We start from the raw sequence: 26,561 nt of genomic DNA, 5'->3' as shown, positions 1-26,561 counted from the left end.
GCTCAAAGGAAAATGTGCGTCTGATGGAGCGATCGTTAAAAATTGAAGACACGGCCTTCATGATAGCACAGTACCGGTTAATTATACTATATCCAGCTGATAATCAGGCGAAAGGCCTTGGTCTTTTCTATGAATAAGCCTGTACCCGGTAGTTACGTAGTTATGATATATCTGTTTCGTAAATGACGCCACGAATATCATCCTGCCGACTCGAGGAGGTGCTGAAAGTCGCCAAAAAATTTATTCAATTCAAATTCATGTCCAAAGTCTCATCTAACGGGCGCACATATATAACTGTTTGTGTCCAAATTCAAATCACAAAGCTAAAAAAATATCAGGGTGATATAAAATGTTCCGAGGAAAGTACTTAAAGCACTGGCAAACTCCTAACTTGTCAGAGTAAAAATTTGAATTTTTCGGAATCGGATACGACTCACGTTACTGCCATCGTCAAGTCGCGCTGGTAGCTCAGGTTAGGTCCCGCTATTGAAATGTTAATTTACCAGTTGATATTTTCAAATGCATGATTTTGACTGGCGGATTTATCTGTATCGGAGCAGGGATTACGTGCATCGCCTTTCACTGACAAATATTCCGGGAATCCCGGCGAATATGAGACTCCCAAGGGTTTTAAACGGTACGCGCATCATAGTGATCTACCTGTGTAGCCTTGTAGATAGAAATAATAACTAGGTGGAACCAACGAGCAAGTTTTCGCATGTATTTTCCATAGCAACTTAAAAAATAAAAAATACCGAATATTGGGACTTTTATAATACGCTCCGGCTGAATACTTCTAACCGAGCACAATTAATTATAAAAAAGATGTGCACAAAATATGAGGTGAGAGATTCAAACTTGTTTTTTTTTGCGGCACAAGTACTCGATTCCATTGTTCATGTGTTCATAACCTCAATCATTACTTATCGATTTTAATCGGTGCATTCATCATATTTCGGACCAAAAGCCTATTGATTTTGGGCGAATTATGTCGTATAATTAGAGAGTTATTAATGAATTAGTGATGGGACACAAGATGTCACTATGGAGTAAGAGCGCTGTTTTTGGGGATCCCCTAACTTTCGATCGATAAGTCTTCGGTCTCTGACCGATATTCTCGTTTATTCTTTATTAACAAAATATATACACAGCTCTGCCTCTACACATACAGTTTAATCCAAGGACTCAATTTGTTGAAATCTCATTCTTCGAGTTGTTCCATCAATTCAGATTCTTCCTCCTTCAGAGTGATAATGTGAGAACTGCGCATACAAGAGATCATCTTTGGGGATTTGTTTTGAGCAAACCTTCAGAAAAATTCAACCTAATAATATTATCGCATACTTTTATTTTCACAGATCCATCTTATCAAGAATGAACTGTGATTCTGCTCGTCACACCACAGGATAGGTTTTGACCTTGGGAGGAGGAATACAAGGTCATTAGTTGAAAGTAAGTATCCACTTAAATTAAATTCTGTATTACTATTTGTTTGTATAACAAAATATATATACAGCTGTACACATGCAGTTTTGGGACCTCATGAAGTATCATACCAAGATGGCGCACAACCTGAACTCTGGTTGTGTACCAGGTTAGGGTTCAGGTTATGTGACATCTTGGTGCGCATACTTCAGGAGTACCCACTTTTGTTTCAAGAATATGTTTGTTGAAATCTCATTCTCAAAGATTTTCGATCCTTTTTGTTTCGTTCTCCATGTGTTTCAATGGCTGCTTTTCAGAGCCTTGTTCAGAGGATTGAATCCCATGTGAGGATAGTTGTGTGAATGCATTACTGGACTCCTCGCGCCGCCGTTGGGTGGTGGTTGGTTATGGGTTTCTGCACCATTAAGTCAACTGGCTAACTTCTCCCATACCCGACATGGACAGATAACTGGAAGAGAGGCTGTGACTTCTCTAAAACTCAAACTAATAACATCTTTTTTATCTTCTCAAATTCATATTCTTAAAAAATAAAATCACGATTCTGTTTCGTCAGTCCGCTAGACCAGTGGTTTCCCAAACTTTTTGATATTGTTACCCCTAAATCGAATTACCAAAAGCTCTATTACCCCTTTCTTAAAAATACCGTATTTGACTAACAATAGCGATACTAACACCACCTAGTGCATCATCCGATTTTCAGATGATAAACTTGCACTACCTCAGCAATTTAGCATGCAATCTGTACGACGAAGTATTGTTATTATGTCCCTAAGAAGTGCGCGACTAGATGACTCACTGATTAGATGCGAGCATTGGATGTTTAGATTTTTCATAGACCAAAAGTACGGATTCACAAAAGAAATTGTTAAAACACTGGCTGTCTGGATTACCCCGACATTACCCTTTTTGGGGTAATTACCCCCAGTCTGGGAACCACTTCGCGGCTAGACCATGGTATAGGTTTTGACCTTAGGACATTAGTTAAATGTGAGTTTCTACTGGTTTTGACTGTTTGTATGACCAGTGCAATATGTGTTTAGAGTCGGATCATGCCTTAGTGCACTTGAAATTAAGGTGATGCAGTCACATAAAACATTCATTAATAGCATAGATCAGGACTTTTCTAGTGTTGCGCTTGGAGCCATATTATATATAAAGCTGTTATTAGCAGTTACAAACCATTATTTGACAGCTGGTTGACTCTACTGAAGTGTTGATTTGCATGAAAATACAGTGTGTTTAAAGAATCTCCTTATTTGATGTCCCAAATTAGTTTATTTTCCGACCGGAGCTAGTGAAGACTGTGGATTACAATGTAATATTATTTAGTGTGCTTTCCATTTTTAGATTGATAGGAAAAATCTGAACAATGTTTTTAAATTGGATCTAATGTAAGAGCAGTAAATTGTTTAAGAATAGGGTAAAATGGCTTTGGTAAAGGCGTAAGAATTTATTTCTTGCTGCAAATGCCGCTAAATTGCATTTTAAAATAATATATATTGAAAATGGGGGGGGGGGGGCATTCCAATTTTTGTAGCAATTTATACAAAATAGTATTGTTATTTTGAAGGTTCAAATTTTCCGAGTAGCGCAGCAATGTTTCTGAGTAATCATAATTAGCAGTGTTGTTGCTGTAAGATTTAAATGCAACATAGGCCAGTGAATAAATCATTTCAAATTGATTCCTAGTTTAGTTAGCTAAGTTGTTTCAAATAAATGATATTTGCAAAAGACAAATTTTTCTCACAATTTAGCATTAGATAGAGCTGGTATGTCTTTTCCTAAATCTTGTGTATGTTGTGAAGCAGTGGGTTAAATTTTATCTAAATAGACGCTTTGTTATCGTAAGTGCTAGGTGGTGACAAAAGTCAATACTGTTGTCAGGATTGGTTTGTTCTTGGTTTTATAACTTCTGCTAAGCTATAGTAGTAATTTTGGGCACAGAATACAAACTCGGATCCTTTCTTAGCAGCTGTGCCCTATATCTGGGCTACTCAACTATTTTCACTGAAGGTCCATTCACAAAGCATCAAAATTACTGGGGTCCGCACATTTCAGAGAATTTTTTTTGTGAAATAAACAAATGCATTATTAAATTAAATACGAGAGCAATGAATGGCTCACAAATATGGACACAAATGTCGCACATCGGTGCCAGTACGGCAAACAATATAGCCGTGTATTAATTAAAATCATCAGAAACTATGAAACGATGCTTATGCTTCATATTAAATGGTCGAAAAGTCCGGATTTGGACTGCGGTCGGCCAGTTGAGTAGCCCTGCCCTTTATCATGGGTTCTTAGGGTGCTCCATACAGGCCCCAGGGCTCTGTGAGGAAAACCTAGGGGCTTCGTCAGTTATTTGTACACTTTGACAACGATAGCGACGAAATGTGGCATTTCAGATACGGCATTATCTATAAGTTCCAATCGATTAATTCATTTTTCAATTATGGCCTTGCTGCCACATTTTAACATTACTTTATTAATATGTTTGTTAAGTATCAAATTTGCGAGGTTCTGTAAATAATAGTTAACTACTTCACAGGCTCCATAACACCAATAGAACCCCTGCCCTACTTCATTGGTGGCTCAAAAATGTTGTATTATGTCATTTTCAAAAACAAATGCCGCTAAATAGCATTTCAAAATAATATATATTAAAACTGGTGGGGGGGGGGCATAACCCCCCCATTTCCTTTTTTTAGGTCCACTCTACTGGAATCTGTAGCGTTATTCAGCCGTTTTACACAATATTTTTAAATGCTTTGGTACTGTAGCAATTTAGCCGAAATAGTGTTGGTATTTTAAAGGTTCAAATTTGCCGAGTAGCGCAGCAATGTTTCTGAGTAATCATAATTAACAGTGTTGTTGCTGTAAGATCAAAAATGCAACATAGGCCAAAAAAAAAATTTGCACCCTCCCCAAATTTTTGGATTGGCTATATATAATGTTGATGGCAAGCACCAGTATACAATAACCCTGGACCAGTCTAAAATAACTGAGATTCGCAGAGAAATCCAAATAGAGGACCAATCTTTAGCGTCGTAAATGCTTCCCCAGATCTGTGAAATTTACTTCTTTGCTGTTGATATTGGTGTCTTATGAGAACACTCAATAAAATAACTTCTCAAAGTCCGAAGTCACAGTAAAATATTTTCAACTGTAGTTGTTTCAGAATCTCGGACATTGACCTTGCAGTAGAAAAAAAATTAGTCTTTGTGCACAAAAAATAAGAATTCTCTCATAAGTAAGAAATAAAAACTTATTTATGCCTTTATTCAAAGAAATGCCTGCTTTTACTGACGTTATTTAATTTTTTAGCTTTCATTGATCAGACTTTGTCACACTAAACCTGGCTTTCTTGTCTATGCTTAGCAGAGCCTGCTTCTGAGTAGTCCTGATATACCTATGTGAGCCAAGATGGCAGACATCGGAATGTAGTATGTGTACCTGGTTAGGGTTAGGCCATAATTTTATTCCAATTTTGCTTATTTTAGTTCTATTACGTGTTCGGGGACTAGCCAAGTGACTCTCGTAGTATTTGTACCTGAAATTATGGCCTCACCCTAACCTGGTACACACACTACGTTCCGGTGTCCGCCATCTTGGTTCGCATACTACGGGGTACCTGATTCTAAGCAGATTGCCTTATTCATCTGATTATAAACATACAGGAAGAGAATATGAATTTCAGCATTAGCATTGTATTTAAACCATTTCCCAAATTCACGTAAAATCTGGGCTTTTCTGGATAGAAAATGAGAATAAAAATCTGTGATAATTAACGTTAATTATATAAAAATATAGATTTTACTTTGTACATAACATAATGCTTAAATTGAACTATACATGATATAAAATTGTTTTATTAGTAAAAAAATAATTGTGAATATAAATGTCCCAGCGGTTAATGCGCTAGGCCCAATTATATACGCGTACACACAAATTCGAGTGCCGCTGTCAGATCTAAGTAAGATATATTGAGAACTTGTCTATCATTTAAAGCAGTAGTTCTCGAAAATTTTCTTTTGTGGCCCATTAAAATTTTTTCTGCGAGGGAAAAACTACATAAAAAATCAAAATCTTTCCCTTTTTCAATTAGAATTAAATTGACCATATAGTAGCAGAAAACAGCATCGTCAATCATTAGTACTACAATTGAAACTAAGTATAGTGATACAAATAGCAATTTTAAATATTTCTGTGGCCAACTCAAATTCTTGCTGTGGCCCAACCATGGCCCACTGGTTGAGAACCAGAGTGATTTAGAGGAAAAATTTTTACTACAGAATTTATTTTGTTTTATCTAGTGCTGCAAGCCAAATATCTGAAAAGCTGTAACAAATATAAGTTTTAATAAGTAAGCTTGGAATGGCTACTCTCTGAAATAATTCATTATTCGCAATTGATTTTGCGTCAAAAACTGATAATAAGTCCATTGGCAGGTTGTTTTCTATAAGCAAGCGGCATTATTGATTCCAGCCACTAGCTGGTGTTGAAGATTTTTTTTTTTTGAATTCCTTGAAATTCAGTTGAGTGTTGCGATTTGTGTTAGTTTAATTAAGATAAAATAATGAAATAATTATTATAAAACAATGACAGTGAATGGGTGCAGTATTTATTACAAAACAATTCAATTGCTTCTCAAGCATATTATGATGTCATTGATGATATCATTTACGTTTCCGTGGTGATTTCGGACTGGTCTTTGCAACTTGTTTCCCATTTTCAGCAGTTTTTGGACGAGAACCTGAAAGGAGTTGTACGTTATTCTTAAAAAGGTGATTTTAGTTATTTTAGAGTTAGGAACTGAATTCAGTGTTTGGATATCTTATTGAAGATATGCTATTTTAAATATTTTTTCAGACCTCCAGAAGTATTGGCGCACAACCTGAACATAGTATGTGTAACATAGTAGGTTCAGGTTGTGCGCCATCTTGGTTTGGTGCACATACTTCGGGAGTGCCGTTTTTTCATATAATACTTTTATATTGTGTTGACGAATAAATGATTGGTTGTCTTTGTAAGATTAAATGCATACTAAAGAGATGCCACAGTGATTAAGATCGTGTTAAGCAAGTGGCACATACCAAAGTGACACCCATGAAAAATATTTGTATGAATTATTAATATCTGAAACTTAATTTAGCATTTTTAGGTTCGTTTTAACTGACTTATCAGTGGCAGCTTGTCACAATAAGTCCTATTTTATCAATTTATTCTGCTGCACTAACCCAATCAAAACAAAAGCATAAATTCAGTAAATCTAACCTTTCCCTCCTTTTCCTTTCTTTCCTTTGGTTTCTTTTTCTTCCGCTGAAAACAAAAAAAAATAATTTAATTTCACATTCTTACTTTAAACAAGATTCTTAGAAGTTACATAAGAAGATTTGAGTGAGTTTGGATCTAGACCTGAAATGGACAAACTTGAGCCCGCAAGACAAAATCCGGCCCATCTGATGCTGCCACAACCAAACTGAAACAAAATTTTGATATTTTAGCTAAAAAATAGCTTCAGAAATTTGTTGAGATTGCAAGTAAATTAAGTTTTGGCACAAGGCTTATTGTTTTCCACTTTTGCTTTTGTAAAACTGTAAATATTGTTACGTCATAATACTCTTATGTCACACTCGCATGAAAATTTCTGGTCTAAGGTCCAAAAACCTTGCGCTAGATCTAGATTCATGAATCCATATTTTATGGGGTGAGGTTTATATATTTATCCCGGGGAGAGGAAAGCCGATAAGACGGCTTAACCATATGGCGAACCACGACCTCTCGTCCGGTAACCATTCCATGCCGGGTATGGGATTAGTTAGTTATTTGTCTTGGAAGCTGTAACCGACCAGCGGCGAGGAGTCCAGCAATCCTCTCAACATAACCATCCCCGAATGGGATTCGAACTTGCGAACCCACGCAGGGTAATCAGAGGTGCGGCGGCGAGCGAATTCCTAACGCTTAGCACGATGAGCCACACCGCCGCTGCAGGATTCAAATGTTTTCTCCAATATGAGAGAATTAATAAAGCATGACCACCAACCTTCTTCCTTTTTCTCTTCTTCCTCGTCTTCTCTCAGAGGTCGAACCTTTTTTGAGTTTTGTGTTGCTTCCTCAACTTTAACCTTTGACCTCAAGGTCACCATGCATTTTGGCCAGGTCATGATCTTGTTGTCAGAAACATCAATTTCCTGGTAACAAATTTTTATGTCTATGTCAGAACCAGCATAATGTAATGTAGGCTTTAATAAAACGTCAGAAAAGTGTGACGTCAGAATTTCTCACCTATCTGTAGTCAAGGGGTACGATGAGTGGCACAGCAAAGAGGGTTTCGCGGTCGAAGGCTGCTTTCTATACTAGTAATGATTTAATTTTGTGTAAGTCAGCCAACGGCGAGTTACATTGAACAAACTTAAATTAATACAGAAAGATATTTTAAATGCTCGTAGTTGTCATGAATTGAATATTTTACACAACAGATATCATTATCCATCATCATTTATCTATTGGAATCATTATCTATTGAAAACATCAGGTATTTTAGGAGTGGTGTAATTGCGGTGAGTGTTCTAAAACCTGTGGCACAGGAATTTGCAATTTTAAACCCCCCCTTTTTGAAAAATTCCTGGCAGGGGCACACTGTGCCCAATATTTCCTGACTGAACCGATGTACCCCAACGATGCAATGGCAAGTATATTCGTGCTGACCGTCGAACCAATTATAATTTAGTAAATTAGGACATTCCCAACCAAAGCATTAGTTATTACTTATCGATCTTAAGTTCGGTAAGTATGTTGATAGGTATTTGTCTGTTTGTCTGTTAGATGCATGCGATATCTCACGAAAGCGAGGTTGAATCTGCTCCAAATTTTGCATGTGCATTCATCATATCTCGGACCAGACGGCTATTGATTTTCGATGAATTATGTCATATAATTAGCGAGTTATCAATTAAGTAGTGATGGGACATTCGGTGTCACTATGGAGTAAGAGGGCTGTTTTGGGGGATCCCCTAACCTTCGATCGATAAGTCTTCGGTCTCCGACCGATATTTTCGTTTAGTATTTGCTCGTTAAAATAAAAGTCTGAAAAATCACCTTGGCAACAGGTAGTTTCCCAATCCCTTCTGGTAACGATTCAATCAAGTTGTCGCCAAGATCGAGTTTCTCGAGTGATTTCATCCTCCAGATGTCGCCAGGGAGCCCAGTGATATCGTTTGTATGAAGATTCAGAAACTAAAATATTTCATCATAATTAGAAGTATGATTTTTAATTTTTATCTGGAGGGAAAGAAAAGTAATTAGTAATATGTCGAATCTGGTTAGTGGGTCGGGCTTGTGTTTAGCTGACCCAGTGGTCGTCGACGGGAGTTACATAGCACCCCAGGGGTTCCACAAGTTTTCATTCCAATTCAAAAGTCTGTATTATTTTATATGTATAATATTTGAATATAACCAAATTACCACTATTTGCTTGTCCAAGGCTTGCTTTAGAGCAGGGGTCTCAAACTCAATTTACCTAGGGGCCAATGGGGGCAGAGTTAGTATGGATCTGGGCCGTTTTCCACTATGAAAGTTTTTTGAAAGGTCAGTTTAAAAAATTCAAATCTTCTGAAATTTTTTTTTTTTCGCAAACACAAAACAGGTTGAAAACATAAATGAACAAATTAAGACAAAATAATTAGTGATTTTGACGGCAAAAATCTGATAACGTATATTAAATGTATTAATCATGCGAACGAAGCTACGTGACATGCTAACACAGAACTTTCATACTAAGGCGGGGGCCACAAACTATCGAACTGCGGGCAGCAATTGGCCCCCGCGTCACGAGTTCGAGACTCTTGCTTTAGAGTGTTATGATTTTTTTTTTGCATAAGACAATTAGACTATGGGGTTCCTCTAGTCACTGTAATGTTTGATTGTGTTTCATTTCACTGAAATGGTTGAAAACCACAGGTGTAAAATGCCACTTACCTGCATTCTATACAAATAAGGCAAATCCATCGGAACTTCCTTTACTCTGTTATCCGAGACGTTGAGTTCGATCAGTGAGGCCAAAACATCGATACGATCATTCGGGATAGTTGGAAGTCGGTTGCCTAAAACCAAGATTTCATGAGGCTTCATTAACAAAAAGGCTCTGCTGCGCAAGTAGCTTTAATATGCAGAAATGGGGTTGCAAGTCGGACCCCCCTTTCCATACACAGCAATTTTTCGAAGCTTCAAACGCTTTTTAGATCTTCAAAACTCATGACTAACAATTAGAAATCCACCCCCCCCCCCCCCTAAAAAATTTCGAATACGTCACTGTCGGTATGTACCATATTTTATCGAACCATAGAGCACTTCAATTCTTTTTTCTCAATCAATCGTGCGCCGAGCTGGTGCGCCTAATAAATCGATCAGGTAGTGCTTTATTGGCTGCGCTTAAGTACTGGTTTATGAACAAACTGCCTTTTTTCTCAATAAAATACAGTCAATAAGCATAAAAGATATTAAATTTTTCATTTAATGAGCTTTGTTCGATAACCCGATACCCTCTTCGGGATCGTTGCGTCTTATAGACCGGTGCGCTTTTTATGTATGGACAAACAATTTAAAATACAGTATATTACCTGATAAATTCATGTATTTCAATTTCTTCAAATCTCCGAAATTTTCTGGCAAAACTCGGATCTGATTTTTTGACAAATCTAGTGTCTGTAGCGACCTCAAGTGTATGAGAGAAGGCGTGAAAACTAAAACTTCGTTCTTTGAGAAGTTCAGTTCTCGAAGATGGAAGAGTCGTCCAACTTGCTCTGGGATAACTGAAAATAAAATAATTTGGTACTCCTGAAGTATGCGCACCAAGATGTCGCATAACCTGAACCCTGACCTGGTAAACAACCTGAGTTCAGGTTGTGCGCCATCTTGGTACACATACTTCAGGAGGTCCAATAGTTTTTTACTTGCACAACATTCTACTGATATTATGAATTGCATCAGGGTGTTGTCAAGGGCCACTTCAAATGGCTTGGGTGGGTTGGTCGCCTCTCAAGTCCATGCTTCCGAAAACAAGTAACTAACTGACAGATCAACCCCATACCCAACATGGACTGGTAACCGGACGAGAGGCTGTGGTTCGCCATATGGTTGAGTCGTCTTATCAGCTTTCCTCTCCCGGGATAAATATGTAAATTCTATCCTCTTGCACTTTCTATACGTGTTGTTGTATCAGGGATTCCCAAACTGGGCCCGAACTTTAGGGGCCAGAAAAAGTACACCAATTTTTCACAAAGTATTATATCTATTGCACTTTTTTAGATATTTGATTCAAACACACAAGTATCAAAACTAGTGCCAAACATGAATTTTGCAATTTCTAGAGAATACATAGAATAAGCAAAGCAGCGGGCTGGCATAGCATAACAATGCCGACTTTACAGGGGTTGCGGAAAATCTCAATATTTTGGGAGGGATCGCGAGCTGAAAGTTTTGGGAGCTCTTAATTATAAATTAGCGTTTTTATCATTATATTATGGCTGTCATCCAAAGTATACCAACATCAGAGTGTAATGAATAGAGCGGGCAAATTTGGGCCAGAGTGTTATTCTGACAAGGTGGAAATTGGTGAGAGGTTCCTTGCTCAATAACTTGTATACAGCAAAAGAAGCAAAATAGTCACCCTACCTTCAATATGATTATTAGAAACATCGAGTATCTGAAGGCTTCTGAGTCTTCCAACTTCTGTCGGAAGAACTAAAAAAAATGACATAGTTTTCTCATGATAAGCAAATTGACTGACTCATTCATGATCATGTAATTTAACGTTTTTCAAGTGTAGGGGGGGGAGGGGGGGATTTGTTAAAACTGTACAAAAGTGGGAGAGCGACTTGTGCATAACACTAGCTGAATATTCATTAAAAATTGAACAATGAAAATTTTTTTATGGAAAGTGAAGAAGATTGAATGAAACAAGTTGATGAATAATTCGACATGTCAGTAATGATGTCACACTAGGAAAGCCCATTTCATATGTGTTAGCGGCCATTTGAGTAACTTGGCTTCCATGCATGGTCCTTGTATAACTTATTTTACATAAGTTAGCTTGTTATTTCGTAAAAAAAGATTGCTTATGTTAGTCCCATGTTTCCCAATCAGGAGAAATTTCATCGTTCTTGGAAAGAAATATTTTTCCGTAGTATTTTTTAGTTTTTTATTATTACTTATTCACATTAGAAACTATTTGGACTTTACAGAAAAGTGAGAGCAACTTGTGCATAACAACACTAGATAGAGATCATTGAAATAATTTTCATGCAAAGTGACGAAGGAATAAGAAATAAAATCCAAAATAGACAAACGGGGGTAATTTAACGAAGGTTGAAAAAAACGGCGCTCCGGAGGTATGTGTACTGGGATGACGTACAACCTGAACAACCCTAACTTGGTACACATACTATGTTCAGGTTGTGTGCCATCTTGGAACGCATACTTTGGTGGCACCGGAACAACTGTGTTAGTCTAACTCACCTTTTAAATTATTGTTTGCAACCCTCAATTCAGTAAGTTGTCTGCAGACGCACAGATGTATCGGGAATTCGTCCATTTCAATGTTTGATAAGTCAAGACAGGTTAACACCATGTGTAATTCTCTGTAAGAATTAAAATTTGATAATTTTAACTCGAAAACATTGTTCAGACTATATAAGGCGTAAACAGGAATTTTCAAAGGGGAAGTTCTGGAATTTCTAATTGCCAAGTTCGACCAAAACAGCTAGCAGGTCCAGCCCGAATCCGGGGTTTTTAAAAATGTCTCAAGAGTCTAAAAAGCGTATTACGAAAAATTTATATTTGCCCAAACTTACGATTTTAAACTTACTGCTTCGAAGTGAAAAGAGTTTTATGGTATGTTGTTCGGAACTTTATACAGATAGTTATAGTATAAGAATGCAAAGTGTGATTCATGACTTATGCTTAAAAATGCTCTTTTTTCACATTCCAAAAACGAGGACCCCACCCCGTCTGACTACGTACGCCACTGTAAGTGATAGTAGATTATTATGCCTTAAACTTTGCATTCTGCATGTTTAAAACCCAATTTTAAATATTGCCCATCTTTCACGATTAAGCATGAATATGGGAAATTTTTTCTGTTAATCATGAAGTAATTTAACTTAAATATTCGAAAATCTAGAAAGAGCACATCATGCTATTCATTAGAAATACAATCGCCATTGCAGGATAATTATGTGCGAAAGAATTGCTGGACTCTTTTCCGTCGTTAGGATAGGATAGGATTTACATATTTATCCCGGGGGAGAGGAAAGCCGATAAGATGGCTTATTCATATGGCGAACCACGGCCTCTCGTCCGGTTACCATTCCAAGTCGGGTATGGGATTAGATTTACTGTATTGTTTGTTTTCGGAAGCATGGACTTGGTGGTGGAGGAAGCCGTAACCGACCAGCGGTTACGTGAACCACCCAACGACGGCGAGGAGTCCAGCAATCCTCTCGCACATAACCATCCCTGCATGGGATTCGAACCTGCGAACCCACGCAGAGTAGTTAGAGGTGCGGTGGCGAGCGTATTCTTAATGCTTAGCCCGTTGAGCCACACCGCCGCGCCACCGTCGTTTCTTCCTGATACCTCCCAACGCAATAAATATTTAATTCCTATCATAAACATTCAAAAATATGAAAAGACATTACAAATAGCACATTACTCATGGTGGCCATTTTGGTCTCAAACCACAGTCTTTTACTTGCAGAATCCAGTTGCATAAGCAGTAAAGTTCTCAAAACTAAAAGGTAACTAACCCTGGCACCACATCTCACCTGTGGATCTTTGTTATAAAACTCCTGTTATCTTCCCCAGCACCTGGCGGGAGTCGCCATGGGTTACCGGCTATTTTCAATGTTGTGAGAACCTGAAAAAAAACAGATGTATATTTGTACATGCATACATATATATGTAGGAGAAAGTAGGGGTACTTTTATCTATCTTTTGACCCCTATATTCTGCTCATTCATTTGACATTGCGGACCTAATGCAGAAAGGGGTTCCCTTTCGACACACAACTTACAACCGAAATGCTTTAAAAAACGCTTTTCAAATGTCCAACTGTGTACTTGTGGTGCACATTCGGACACACCATGAAGTAGTCTGTTAAACTCGTAGAAGTATGTCCTTGAAAATAAACAACAAATTAGCAGCATCATCTGAAGAACTGTGGGTCTTCTAATTGGGAGATTTATTATTTTTGAAATTAATGTTCAACCAAATTTTTGGACAACCCTTGATAAACAAAATTACTCCATACCTTTGATGCATTATCTGGCGGGACCAAAGTAACATAGCTATTCCCTGTTATGTCAAGTGTTTGAAGATTTTCCAAGAATTTGAAGCTTTTTGGCATCTGAGAAAGCTGATTCCTTGCCAGCAGAAGTGTCTGAAATGATTAAGAAGATTTTGTTTGGGTTTGGGTGATTGACTCGTAGAAATCTACCCATTCATACCTCTGTATATTTTCATTATTGATTGTCTATGGCCCATAACGGCCGTAACAATTTAATATGGCTCGCCGAACTCGAAGGAATTTATATTTTTGCCTTCAACGTACAGCCTATTGTTACGTCATTATTGAAGTTTGAGCATGTGTATATTTGTAACAATTCAATTACCGTATTTGCTTGTTTTGTAGCCCGGGCCCATTTTTTTTTAACCAAACTCACTAACCGGGCCCTTATTCAAACCGGCCCCTTATTCAAACCGGCCCTTATTCAAGCACAGGCGCTTATTATTTTTAAAGTAAAATTAAACACGAAAATTACGGTATCTTTGAAGACAAATATTTGACAACATTAATCCTTTTTCCATGTCAATTTATTCACGTCTAACGCAAATTATTCACGTCCTAAGAGTGATTCCGTCATATTACCCATAGTTTTTATTATTAACAAGAAACAACAAATCAAAATTTTCATTTATTCAGCAACCCCCAGTTTGGGAACCACGGTGTTACGTAATCAATGCTATTTGTTATGTACTTGGACGCTTTAGGCGTGAGTGTTATCTACCACACTTAAAATTCAACAGCGTTGTGACCAAAGCGCCTATTTCCAATTGTTCTCTACCACTGAAAAATCAGCTTTTACATCGGGCGGGTATTCAAGCACCGGCCCCTATTTATTTTTATGTTCTGTTCACACGGGCAGCTATTCAAACGGGCCCTTAATCAAGATCGGGCGGTAAAACGAGCATATACGGTACATCAGTATTGTAATTATACACATCGATATCCGCCCCTTGCGAGCTCTCACGGCCCACGAATACCCTCTTTTGTCGCGATCATACAACTTTGGAAACCACTAATCTAAGAAACCAACCTGCAGAGATCTGAATTTCCTCATGTCTTCTGGCACTTCCACTAACTCATTGTCGCTTAAGTCGAGTGTTGCCAGTAATTGATATAACCCGAGTATGGACGGGATCTCTTCAATCTTATTGTGATGTAAAATAAGGTACTTTAGCGCCTTCAACTGACCGATTGAATGAGGAATGACGGACAATTGATTCTCTGAAAAGTCAACCGTCCTCAACCACCTGTAAAATAATTTTCATATTACACCTAACACAGTGGTTTTTTAACTTTTTTGCTGGAATGGGCTCCAAAAAAATGTTTCAAATGGTCGAAAAATTTTGCAATAGTTCATTCGACTTATGCAAAAATGGGTACTCCAAAAGTATGCACACCAAGATGTCGCACAACCTGAATCCTAACCAGTACATACCTACTATGTTCAGGTTGTGCGCCACCTTGGTGCGCATACTTCTGGAGGTCCAAAAAATGTCTGTAATTAATTTACATTTTTTTCAAATCTTACTGGTCCTGATAAGACCACAAGACGAATTGCATAGGTATATTGCATTGTGACTATATTGTGAATATATATGAAAGCAAACCTTATACTGGCAAAATAAAATGATCTTTAAAGCAGTGCTTTTTAACCGGGTATACTGTATACCTATACAACTGATAAAGGGTATACGAAGAGTGTACAGCCTAAGTCAGGGATTATGATATAATAAATTATAAAATATTCAAGAGACAACAATGCAAACGCTTCGAAAATGAAATATAAAATGTCAGTTATGCAAAGAACCGACGTGAGCACTTTGTTGCATCACAAATTATATAGATAATGCGGTCACGTGTTTGTGTTGGCGATTTCGACCGCCGTGTACTTCGTTTGATTTACGTTGAACATTATTCCCGTTAACGATAAGTGACGATATAAAATAAATAATAAAATCTAACCTGAATTCCCCAAATTGATCTGGTAGAGTCGTCAACTTGTTTCTTGGAGCGAGTAATGTTTCCAGACGAGGTAGCCCTAGAGCAAATATGAAAAACAGGATTAATTATGGAAAGGAAATGTGATTAAGGAGTTATATTGTATAGCGATATAACTCCCCCGTTTCATTGGAAATTTGTACCCAACGTTTGGTAAATAGTGAACAAAGAAGGTTCACTACAATAATAGAAACTCCTCACACATCAGTGACTGCCCCATTATACCAGTGGTGTGCAACATTTTTTATATCAAGGGGCCATATAACCAACTTCACACATTCAGCTGCGCCACACAAAAAATTTTGTTTTCCCATGTGCAAAACCGATTGAAAATTCTCACATTACATAACTTTATTTAGCAATTTAGTGGAACACTTGACTCTGGACACTCGCTTAGCATTACAGTAATAAGGCAAAAACAGCAAAAGATTCTACGGAATGACAAGAGTAATAAAACATTACGGTATGTGTTTTTATCCACGTGAGCGCCTGTTTGAACATGAACTGTCAAATTCGAATTTTATGCTTGATAAGGGAAATCTAAGCGTTGCCAAGGGCCACACTAAATGTCGCTGGATTGTGGGCCGCTTGTTGCGAACCCCTGATTCAGAGCTTTTGATAACCAATATTTGTTTCCTGCATCTCGTCTCATCTTGAAATGCTTTTTCATAATTAATTGTAAATTGTATTAATAGTGCTTTCAGTATAATTAAAAAACATTGACTAGAGATAACTCACCAAAAATTCCGTTGATAGATATTAACTCATTCCCAGACATATCAAGGTGTTGTAGTGAGACCATCCCACTAAAATCCCCTGGTAGTTTGGTTAACTTATTCTCAGCCAGATTCAGAATTCGTAGTCTTCGGAGAGAACCGATACCGTCTGGGAGTTGGTACAATCTTGAAAAGGTTTAATGAAGAATTTTGAAGAGTTAGGACTCCCGATTCCCTTGATTTTAGGGGACTCCCGAAGTATGCGAACCAAGATGGCGGACATCGGAATGTAATATGTGTACTAGGTTAGGGTTAGGCCATAATTTTAGGTATAAATACTACGGGAGACTCTTGGCTAGTCTTCGAACTGATAATAGGACTAAAATAAGGAAAATTGGAAAAAAATTATCGCCTAATCCTAACCTGTTGCCCATGTTACCGTCCGATGTCCGCCATCTTGGTTCGCATACTTCGGGAGCACCGATTTTAGAATAAAAATTCATAGGATGGGGGTTACCACCAGGGGTAGACAGGAGTTTTTAAATGGGGGGTTGTGTCCGAAATTTTTAATAGTCAAGCTGGGTCGTAACAAATAGCGTCCTTTCGGAGGCCGTGATAGTTGGTTTTCAGGAATTCTGATCCAGCTCAAGGGCGTAACTAGGAATGGGGGGTTGTAAGAAGGGCGTAACTAGGAATGGGGGGGTTGTAGGAAGGGCGTAACTAGGAATGGGGGGTTGTAAGAAGGGCGTAACTAGGAATGGGGGGGTTGTAGGAAGGGCGTAACTAGGAATGGGGGGTTGTAAGAAGGGCGTAACTAGGAATGGGGGGGTTGTAGGAAGGGCGTAACTAGGAATGGGGGGTTGTAGGAAGGGCGTAACTAGGAATGGGGGGTTGTAAGAAGGGCGTAACTAGAAATGGGGGGGTTGTAGGAAGGGCGTAACTAGGAATGGGGGGTTGTAAGAAGGGCGTAACTAGGAATGGGGGGTTGTAGGAAGGGCGTAACTAGGAATGGGGGGTTGTAAGGAGGGCGTAACTAGGAATGGGGGGGTTGTAGGAAGGGCGTAACTAGGAATGGGGGGTTGTAAGAAGGGCGTAACTAGGAATGGGGGGGTTGTAGGAAGGGCGTAACTAGGAATGGGGGGTTGTAGGAAGGGCGTAACTAGGAATGGGGGGTTGTAGGAAGGGCGTAACTAGGAATGGGGGGTTGTAGGAAGGGCGTAACTAGGAATGGGGGGTTGTAGGAAGGGCGTAACTAGGAATGGGGGGGTTGTAGGAAGGGCGTAACTAGGAATGGGGGGTTGTAAGAAGGGCGTAACTAGGAATGGGGGGGTTGTAGGGAGGGCGTAACTAGGAATGGGGGGTTGTAGGAAGGGCGTAACTAGGAATGGGGTGTTGTAGGAAGGGCGTAACTAGGAATGGGGGGGTGTAAGAAGGGCGTAACTAGGAATGGGGGGGTTCTAGGAAGGGCGTAACTAGGAATTTTCAAAGGGGGTTCTAAAATTTCCAAATGCCAAGTTGGACCACAACACTAGTGGGTCCGAAAACATGAGTTTTTGAGAATCTGGAGGATCTAAAAAATAGTCATGTATTATACAAAATATTTTTTTTCTACATTTCATTGGGGGGTGGGGGGGTCACATTTAAAAGGGGGTGCCAAACAGGGAATATTTTAGTCCTTCTAAAAACATAATAGCGCTTCACATATCAGTAAGATTGCTTGAAAAGAGCCTTTTTCGGTGAGAAATGCATGAATAGAGCTTATAAATCAGTGACTCCCAACCTTTATGCCTCGTGGCCCCCTTATGAAGGTTTTCAACCCTCATGGCTCCCTGCTTATCATTACAGCAGTATTTAGTGTTATTTTTATTGGTAGATTCAAATCCCATTATGTTCAAACGAACCTCCTGAAGTTTGCGCACCAAGATGGCGCACAACCTGAACATAGTATGTGTGTACCGGTTAGGATTAAGGTTGTGCGACATCTTGGTGCACATACTTCTGGAGCACCGTTCAAACAATTCATGCTCTATCAAGTGAAAACACCTTGTGAAATAATCTAATCAGGTAATAAAACTAGGAAGTACGAGGAGTTTTCTTGTAAAGTGAAAAGTAAAATCAGTTCTGTGCCTAGCATTCTGGCCCCCCTTAACTGCTCTGTGCCCCCCCTCGAAAGAGCCCTGGTCGAGAATCGATGTTACAAAAAATCACCTATTATTGCTTAAGTTGATCACAGCCAATCCAGAACCAGGAGTACAGATTGTCCCGGGTATCGAATCCAGTTGATTGTGAGACGCATCGAGTTTGTTCAAGTAACGCAAAGCTCCTATGGCTCTGTAAAATGAAAAAAAAAATGTTTAAAATATGAAACTTATTTAAATTTAATTTTAACAAGCGTGCTAAGTGTTAAGGATATGCTGATTACCTACCTCTGATTACCCTTTGAGGATTCGTAGGCTAGAATCCTGTGGGGTTAATTGCAAGTTAGCCTTAATGTAATTACGGAACCCCTTTCTATAAGCCAGGGGTTCCCAAATTAGGGGTCGCGACCCCAAATTGGTTCAGAGTGATAAGTAGGTAGGGTCGCAAACAGGTCATGGGGTCGCTGAGGTATGGTAGAGGATGGATGTACGAATCATCTAAGATTTGACAAACTATGTTAAATTTAGCAGTTTGTACCATGGCTTACTGTAAAACAGGCTCAAAAGCATCGCACTATGCTTATGATATAGAAAATATAGGTGCTTATTGTAACATCACTATTTGTTTTTAGCTTATTTTACTTAATACCACCACATGACTAAACTCAAAAGTCCAGTGAAAGAAGCTTTAAAGTTTCATGAAAAATATACCGGTATATATTGACCTGGGGTCGCACTGGACACTTGAAAGTTGTCCTTGGGGTCGTCTTGAAAAAAGCTTGGGAACCCCTGCTATAAGCAATTTATTGACTTATAAAATATTTATTTAGTCAATTACAACTTTTCTCCACCATCAAACTCATGCATCTGAAACAAATAACTTTTGATCCAACCTAGGGTCACCATATTTGAAAAAACAAAATCCCGGACAGTGCATGACTATTTTCATGACCTCGTAGTGAAAAATATGCAAATGGTACGAAATAACAAGGTTCTGTATTAGCAGTGTGCACAGTACGATTGCAGATGCAGTAAAATTCCGGACATTTGAGCATTTTTTAAATTTTTCCCGGACGCAAAATTTAACCCTAAATTCCAGACGATATGGCAACCCTAATCTAATCCCATAACTAACATGAACTTGTAACTGGATGAGAGGGCGTGGTCTTCCATATACTGGTAATTAAGTTGTCTCATCAGCTTTACTCTCTTAAATAAGTATGAAAATCCTATCCTATGAACTTACGGCGGTAATTGTTCCAACAGATTTCCAGAGACATCAATGCTCGTTAATCTATGCAGTTTGTCCAAATCTTCTGGTAATCTCGAGAGTTTATTATTCGAAAAATTGATAACTGCGATGTTTCCTTTCGCTTTTTTCGTGATTTTAATCGTCGGGAGAGCTTCAATCATATTTCCAGAAGCGTCGATCGCTTTCGGGAGCCGATATATCGACACTGGAAGGGTTTTGATAGAATTATTTGAAACGTCAAGCATTATCATGTTCGGGGCGGCTCCGATGTTTTTTGGTAACTTTTTTATTTTGTTATTTGACATGACGCATGTCTCGAGTCCCGTGGCTTTGTGGATTGTCTTAGGAATTGCCTTTATTTTGTTGTCTGCGGCATTGAGATGGTTTAACTTTTTGAGCCGAGATATCGAGGCTGGTATTGCACCTGGAATTGAAGAAAAATTATTGTGATGATCCAGTGGTTGCAGAGTAAGACTCACTCATGAATCCCATTCGCAATTTTAGTTGCAAATACTGGCGGTATTGAGAGAGAGAGGGGATTTATTTTTTTTCAAACCAGAAAACATAATGATGGTACAATAACAAATAAACGAGAATATCGGTCGGAGACCGAAGACTTATCGATCGAAAATTAGGGGATCTTCCAAAACAGCGCTCTTACTCCATAGTGACACCGTGTGTCCCATCACTAATTAATTAATAACTCGCTAATTATACGACATAATTCATCCAAAATCAATAGGCTTCTGGTCCGAGCTATGGTAAATGCACATGCAAAATTTGGAGCAGATTCAACCCCGCTTTCGTGAGATATCGTGTGCATCTAACAGACAGACAGACAAACAAACAGGCAAATACCTATCAACAATCAACATACTTACCGATCTTAAGTAGATAAATAATAATAAAATAACACTTAATATAGTTATCGGAAAATGACTGGGTGATAACGGATGACCATATACGGTCATCTGAGTCGGCTACCACCCAATGCAGACACTTGAATAAATAAATTGAGTAACAATGTCTGCTTGTGAGAAGCCTTGCTCAGAGTGAAAGTGTTATTTGAATAGTTACAACTTCTTTTTTTGGTAAAATTTTCCATTTTTGAAGCAGAAAAATATGTAAGATGGTAAATATTCAAATGCAAATTTTTCCTTGTTAAGTCAAGAATTTATTATTGCATATAACTAATTGTAAATGTAGTTAATAATATATGTCATATTGGTGTTGGCCTATTAATTATAAGAGTTAAATTTAGGTTAAAAACAGCTAGCAACTTTTCCTTTTCAATTTTCTGAAAGTACTGAAAATTTGAAATTGATTGCTCTATTAGTTAAGAAAAAACTCTTTTCACAACAAAATTTTGCCAAACGATCCATAAGAATACTTTGTATACAACAAATACCCACCTAGTACATTGTTCTGAACGTCCATTTCCTTCAAGCCTTGCAAAGCAGACAAACTCCTGGGCAATTTCTTCAGTTTATTGTTCTGAGCTTTCAATATCTGGGTCTGCAACATCAGATCTTCATTGGCGTAGACTTCCTCTGGGATGCTCTAAAATTTTAAATGTATTTTATTTTAGAAGAGAGGAAGGCTGTTAAGATATTTAAACCTTTAGTCCAGGGGTGTGCAACTGGTGGCCCGCCATTTTCCAAGTCATTTCATGTGGCCTTTATCAACACAATTTTTTCCCATCAAGCATAAAATCCTAAGGTGCTCACATGGATAATAATATCAGAAATTTTTTTTGCTCTTGTTGCTGCGTTAAAGCTTTTTGTCCAGTGCATTTATTTCTGCAAGGCTAAGCGATGTGTGGATCAGCTTGATGTCTGAGGTTGGGTATACGGCCAACCGACAAAAAATGCTGCACACCCCCGCTTTAGTTAAACATAAAACGAGAATATCGGTCAGTGACTCATGGATCGAAAGTTAGGGGATCCCCCAAAACAGCGCTCTCACTCTATAGTGACACCTTGTGTCCCGTCACTAATTAATTAATAACTCGCTAATTATGCGACATAATTCATCCAAAATCAATAGGCTTCTGGTCCGACATATGATGAATGCACATGCAAAATCTGGAGCAGATTCAATCTTGCTTTCGTGAGATATCGCGTTCATCTATCTACAGACTAACAAACAGACAGACAGACAAATACCTATCAAGATACTTACCGATTGAAATCGATAAGTAATTACTGGTCACTGTGCCTTTCTAGTTTGGTGCAATGGCAGAGTAAATTGAAAGCCAAGAGGCTCAGCCAAAATAGGAACTTAGACTTGTGGACAAATAACATGGGTTTTTAAGAGTTTTGGGGGCATTTCAAGCTATTAAAAATTGCTATGTAAGTAACAGAAAAGTCCTTTTTTACATTTCAAATAAGAGGGGGGGGGGGTTCCCACCCTCATACCAATGCAGGGGGGGGTTCCCACCCTCATACCGACCCACCTGGCCATGCTTTTCCCTTCATCTATGCTGTGATGATTTGGGTACACTATGCTCGATCAGAAAACATTTCCCGTTTCAAACACATACCCATATGCTTACTATCTTTCCTTTGCCACAGATTGAATAAAAAAAAATCATTCATTAAATATACCTTCAAGTTAACCGTATCAAAATCCACTACAATCATATTGCTGTATCGTTTCATATGTCTGGAAACTGTAGTCGGGACGGACTCAAATTTACTCCCCGGCCCGACACGAGGGGGAGGGGCATTTTTTTGTTTCGCACTGCCTCTAGTGGAAGGACGTGGTGCCACGGTCGCCATTGCTTCTCTTGTATACAACGGAAAAGATTGCGCCCTCGGAACCTGAAAATAGAAAACGGTGAGGTTAATATTAATAAAAGACAACTTGTATAATAATCCATAAAACATTGCGGTTTTCTACATTCTTGTAGTTTATTTCGAATCTACCCTTAAGCGAGGCTGTGTAGTTGAAATTATTTTACCTTCAAGGAAGGCTGTGGAAACAGAGAAAAAACGACGCTCAGTAGGAGGTACCGTATTTGCTCGTTCTGTAGCCCGGGCCCATATTTTTTTAACCAAACTCACTAACCGGGCCCTTATTCAAACCGGCCTTTATTCAAGCACGGGCGCTTGTTATCTTTAAAGTGAAATTATACACAAAAATATATTAAAAAACATATATATATATAGATAAGATCAATCGTTACAATAATTAATATATTGTTATTTCCAGTTCTCAAGTATGATTTGAACGAGAATAACAAATATTTTGACTTTTTCTACGCACCGAAGGTAAAAATCCGCAAAAGAAGAAAAGTTTTGCGACGCCCTATCAATATTGAAACGGCGCACTTGGGTGTCGCGATGCCTAGTTTGAGAACCACGGTGATACGTAATCAATGCTATCTGTTATGTAATTGGACGCCTAAGGCGTGAGTGTTATTTACCAGCGCTTAAAATTCAACAGCGTTGTGACAAAAGGGCTTCATATTTCCTATTGTTCTCTAACACTGAAAAATCAGCCTTAACATCGGGCGGGTATTCAAGCACCGGCCATTATTTATTTTCATGTTCTGTTCACACGGGCAGCTATTCAAACGGGCCCTTAATCAAGATCGGGCGGTAAAACAAGGATATACGGTAATTATTAATTTCGAATCGCAACTCCCAACCAAACTTCTGGCTCTACATCCCTGATTAAGTTAGATTTTCATATTGATTCATTCCCTTCCTATATTTCTTTCCTAACTAGAGGAATATCCTGAAAATTGCTGAAAATTTTACTACATAATGGGTGGGTGAACCCAGGTGGGGATTTGAACCCAAGTCTTCAATCTGCAACAGTAATTCAGCCAAAATTGTCGCACCCTTATCTGCTTTCATAATGGTCGATCCTAAAAAAAGCAACTGTCAATGTTCTAACAAGCCTCGTATATCATCTGACAAAACATATGTAGGAACATGTGTACAAACAAACGGCCCACGTCACAAACCACTATCAATTTCCAAATTAGGACATACAAAAAATAATGAATTATCTTTTTTCAGACCATCAAGTGTGAGGTGCGCATAAAACAAGCATTCATAGATGTGGCCATGCATGATCTGAGCTAGACAATGAACAAAAGAAGACAAAAATAACTTCAAACAAAACGTGTAAACAAAGACTTTTAAATTCAATTGATTGAATTATTTCCTAGATAAGCTTTTGATCTGTGAATTCCTGCACGTGCTTGGCTTGTTAATTGCTAATTAAAAATTCATTAAAATAATTGCGCAAAGTCATGGAGTTCGAACCCGAAGTTAAATAAAACTTTATTTTAGACAGTCTATTAACAAATTTTTGATTTGACACGAGTGTGGACGTGTTGATTGCTAATTAAAAAATTTCATGCGCACCTAAGTTTAACAAAACATAATTTTAAACCCGTCAATTGGTGAAATTTCCGATTTGGCTCGCAAAGTAAATGCATTCGGAATAATTAAACCCTGCACATGTTTTTAAATCAGCAATGAGACGTTGGAAATAATGCGGAGAGATCGAAAATTCATTCTTTTTTTAGTCAATTTTTTTTATTCAACTCCAGTTACAGATAATGAGTTCAAAGTAATTTATTGGGATCTTACTGATATATTACTACTTGAAAAATATGTTTTAGGAATTCAGATAAAGTAGCTTTTTATGAAAAATCTGTCATATCTGCATTGAAATTATGATTTCGAATAAAAAAGAAGTTAGCATCTATTATGCGTTCGTTGTAAAATATTCAGAATTGATTTCAAGCCATAATTCTAGAATAAGGAACTTAGTTCAGTTATATTCTGAAAACTTTCTTGTTAACCAGATAATTTCTGTATTTATAAGTATACGGTATTTAGGTATACGGTAACTTTTTAAAAGTATACGGTAACTTTTCAAAAGTTGAAATCTCGACATTAAACCTATAGTCATAACTATTTTGACATCACAAGCTTTTGTTTATAATGGAACAATAACTCATTAAACGATGAAAGCCATTGAATAGCACTTCAAAATATTGAGTGTTTGCGCTCCCAGCACTTGAGTATCACTCAGCGAGGCTGAGTGCCTGGTAGCATATATATGAGAGTCTAACTATGATGTCATGTCACAGTTTATACTTATTGTCTTTTCATATTACAATAAATAATGTTCACACTTGAATAGACTGTTTTTCTTATTCATCAAGTTTTGCAAGTCCCAAAACCTTGACTTGAAGGTAACGCTCAACAGTCTGCGCAAAGCGATTCAGATATAACACCTACTTGCTATCGCACCTACGATACCCCTACACAGGTTCTAATTTGTGGGAATAATTATGTACCAGAGAATCGCGGACTCATTAGTTGACTATTCCTGTATTCCCATTCCCTACATGGTCTGGTAACTGGAACAGAGGATGTGGTACGCCATATGCACTCATAGGCCAAGCGGCTCTATAATCATAACCATTCTATCTATATACCATATTCTATAAGCATTTCGGCATGTGATAAAATACACTACTGACTGATATGACTAAGCTCGGCTTTCCACTTTTCTCACCAGAATAAATATGGTTGGCTGTATCATTAGGCCATCATGTGTCAGTGGATAAATATTTATATCCTATCATGAACTAGATTTCTACCCAAGCTGGTCAAAGACTAGTAACCAAGCGAGAGGTTAGCTCTTTATTGAAAACGAATACAGTATATATTTATGCCCTATTGTCACTGGAATCTGGGCATTGTCAAAATTAACTGTAGGTAACCAAAAGAGAAACTGTCACAACTGTGTGCATAACTTTGACCTAAGAAACCGTCTGAAATAGTAATCAAGAAGGACAGGATCAACATAGCATAATAGTAAATTGTGAACTCACGGGCAACGCGACTTGTGTCATCTTATTTCTGCTGAATACAAAACGTCAGATCCAAGAAAACCAAAATTGTACGATGCGAAAAGTAAAACAGCGAGCGACACGCATGAATTGTCGCGATGTGTTGCCTGGTAACGGAAACCATTCATGCATTACCTGGATTTGATACAATTTCACCTGAAAAATGTCTTTAGTGGAAATCTTTTTCGGCGGTTATCAGTTTTCTCGCGAGTCCTACTTCATATCATTATTTCAACAACTTTTCCAAAGCTTACTACGTATTCTATTTCATCGTATTTACCCACAAGAATTACGTTACGTTTCAAACAAGTTGTTGTAAAAAGAGTTTCCACACCAAAGTACCGTTCGGGTAAACAGGTGAATTTAAATATTAAAATTTTACCTTTTTGTTTTATTCCTTTTTATTCTTTTCCGTGAACAACTTTCAGTATATAAGGTTTGTGAGTTTCATATTAAATGTTAAAATTCAACTATTCGGCTGCAAGAATATGATGAAATATTATAGAATGGTATTCTAAAATGTAAAGATGTAACGAAATTTCTATACCTCACAAAATAAAACAACATTTTCATGTAACTAACCCTTTCAAAATCTGCAAATGACATCCGGCAACGATGCAGGCACTATAAAATTAAGACATTCAATTTGCTATATTTTTCTCTGGAATAGGTATGGAATATAATACTACCGTCCCCCCAAAATAAGTGGAGTGCGATTGAGTTTCGCCTGGTCTATCAGCACACATTTGAGATGCTCTTTATTTGTACTTTGTAATTACTTATTCTC

General features: G+C 38.0%; 1 protein-coding gene and 1 long non-coding RNA gene across 3 annotated transcripts; one reads left to right on the top strand and one right to left on the bottom strand.

Moving 5' to 3' along the window:
- The first annotated feature begins 427 nt into the window (after positions 1-427).
- Positions 428-24,993, top strand: LOC120334068 (uncharacterized). The gene is made up of 3 exons (XR_005568393.2): positions 428-843; positions 1,359-1,452; positions 23,922-24,993. It is a non-coding gene; the product is annotated as an uncharacterized LOC120334068 (long non-coding RNA).
- On the bottom strand, positions 5,518-26,254 carry LOC120334040 (uncharacterized). Of its 2 annotated transcripts, none has more exons than XM_039401494.2 (18): positions 26,157-26,254; positions 22,500-22,715; positions 21,306-21,453; positions 19,888-20,317; positions 18,712-18,834; positions 16,526-16,689; positions 15,752-15,827; positions 14,820-15,036; positions 13,754-13,882; positions 13,269-13,360; positions 11,962-12,083; positions 11,119-11,187; positions 10,065-10,256; positions 9,424-9,548; positions 8,545-8,682; positions 7,490-7,637; positions 6,721-6,765; positions 5,518-6,199 (listed from the first exon to the last, which is right to left on the bottom strand). In XM_039401494.2, the coding sequence occupies exons 2-18, from the start codon at positions 22,671-22,673 to the stop codon at positions 6,123-6,125; spliced, it is 2,469 nt and encodes an 822-aa protein (XP_039257428.2). In that variant the 5' UTR covers positions 22,674-22,715; positions 26,157-26,254; the 3' UTR covers positions 5,518-6,122. The 2 variants fall into 2 exon arrangements, with proteins under 2 accessions (XP_039257428.2, XP_039257427.2); XM_039401493.2 differs by lacking the exon at positions 26,157-26,254 and adding an exon at positions 25,757-25,882.
- Positions 26,255-26,561: the final 307 nt, after the last annotated feature.

Source organism: Styela clava, chromosome 15 (genome assembly GCF_964204865.1).
Source record: "Styela clava chromosome 15, kaStyClav1.hap1.2, whole genome shotgun sequence".
NCBI lineage: Eukaryota > Metazoa > Chordata > Ascidiacea > Stolidobranchia > Styelidae > Styela > Styela clava.
This window is presented reverse-complemented; position numbering and strand designations above follow the sequence as displayed.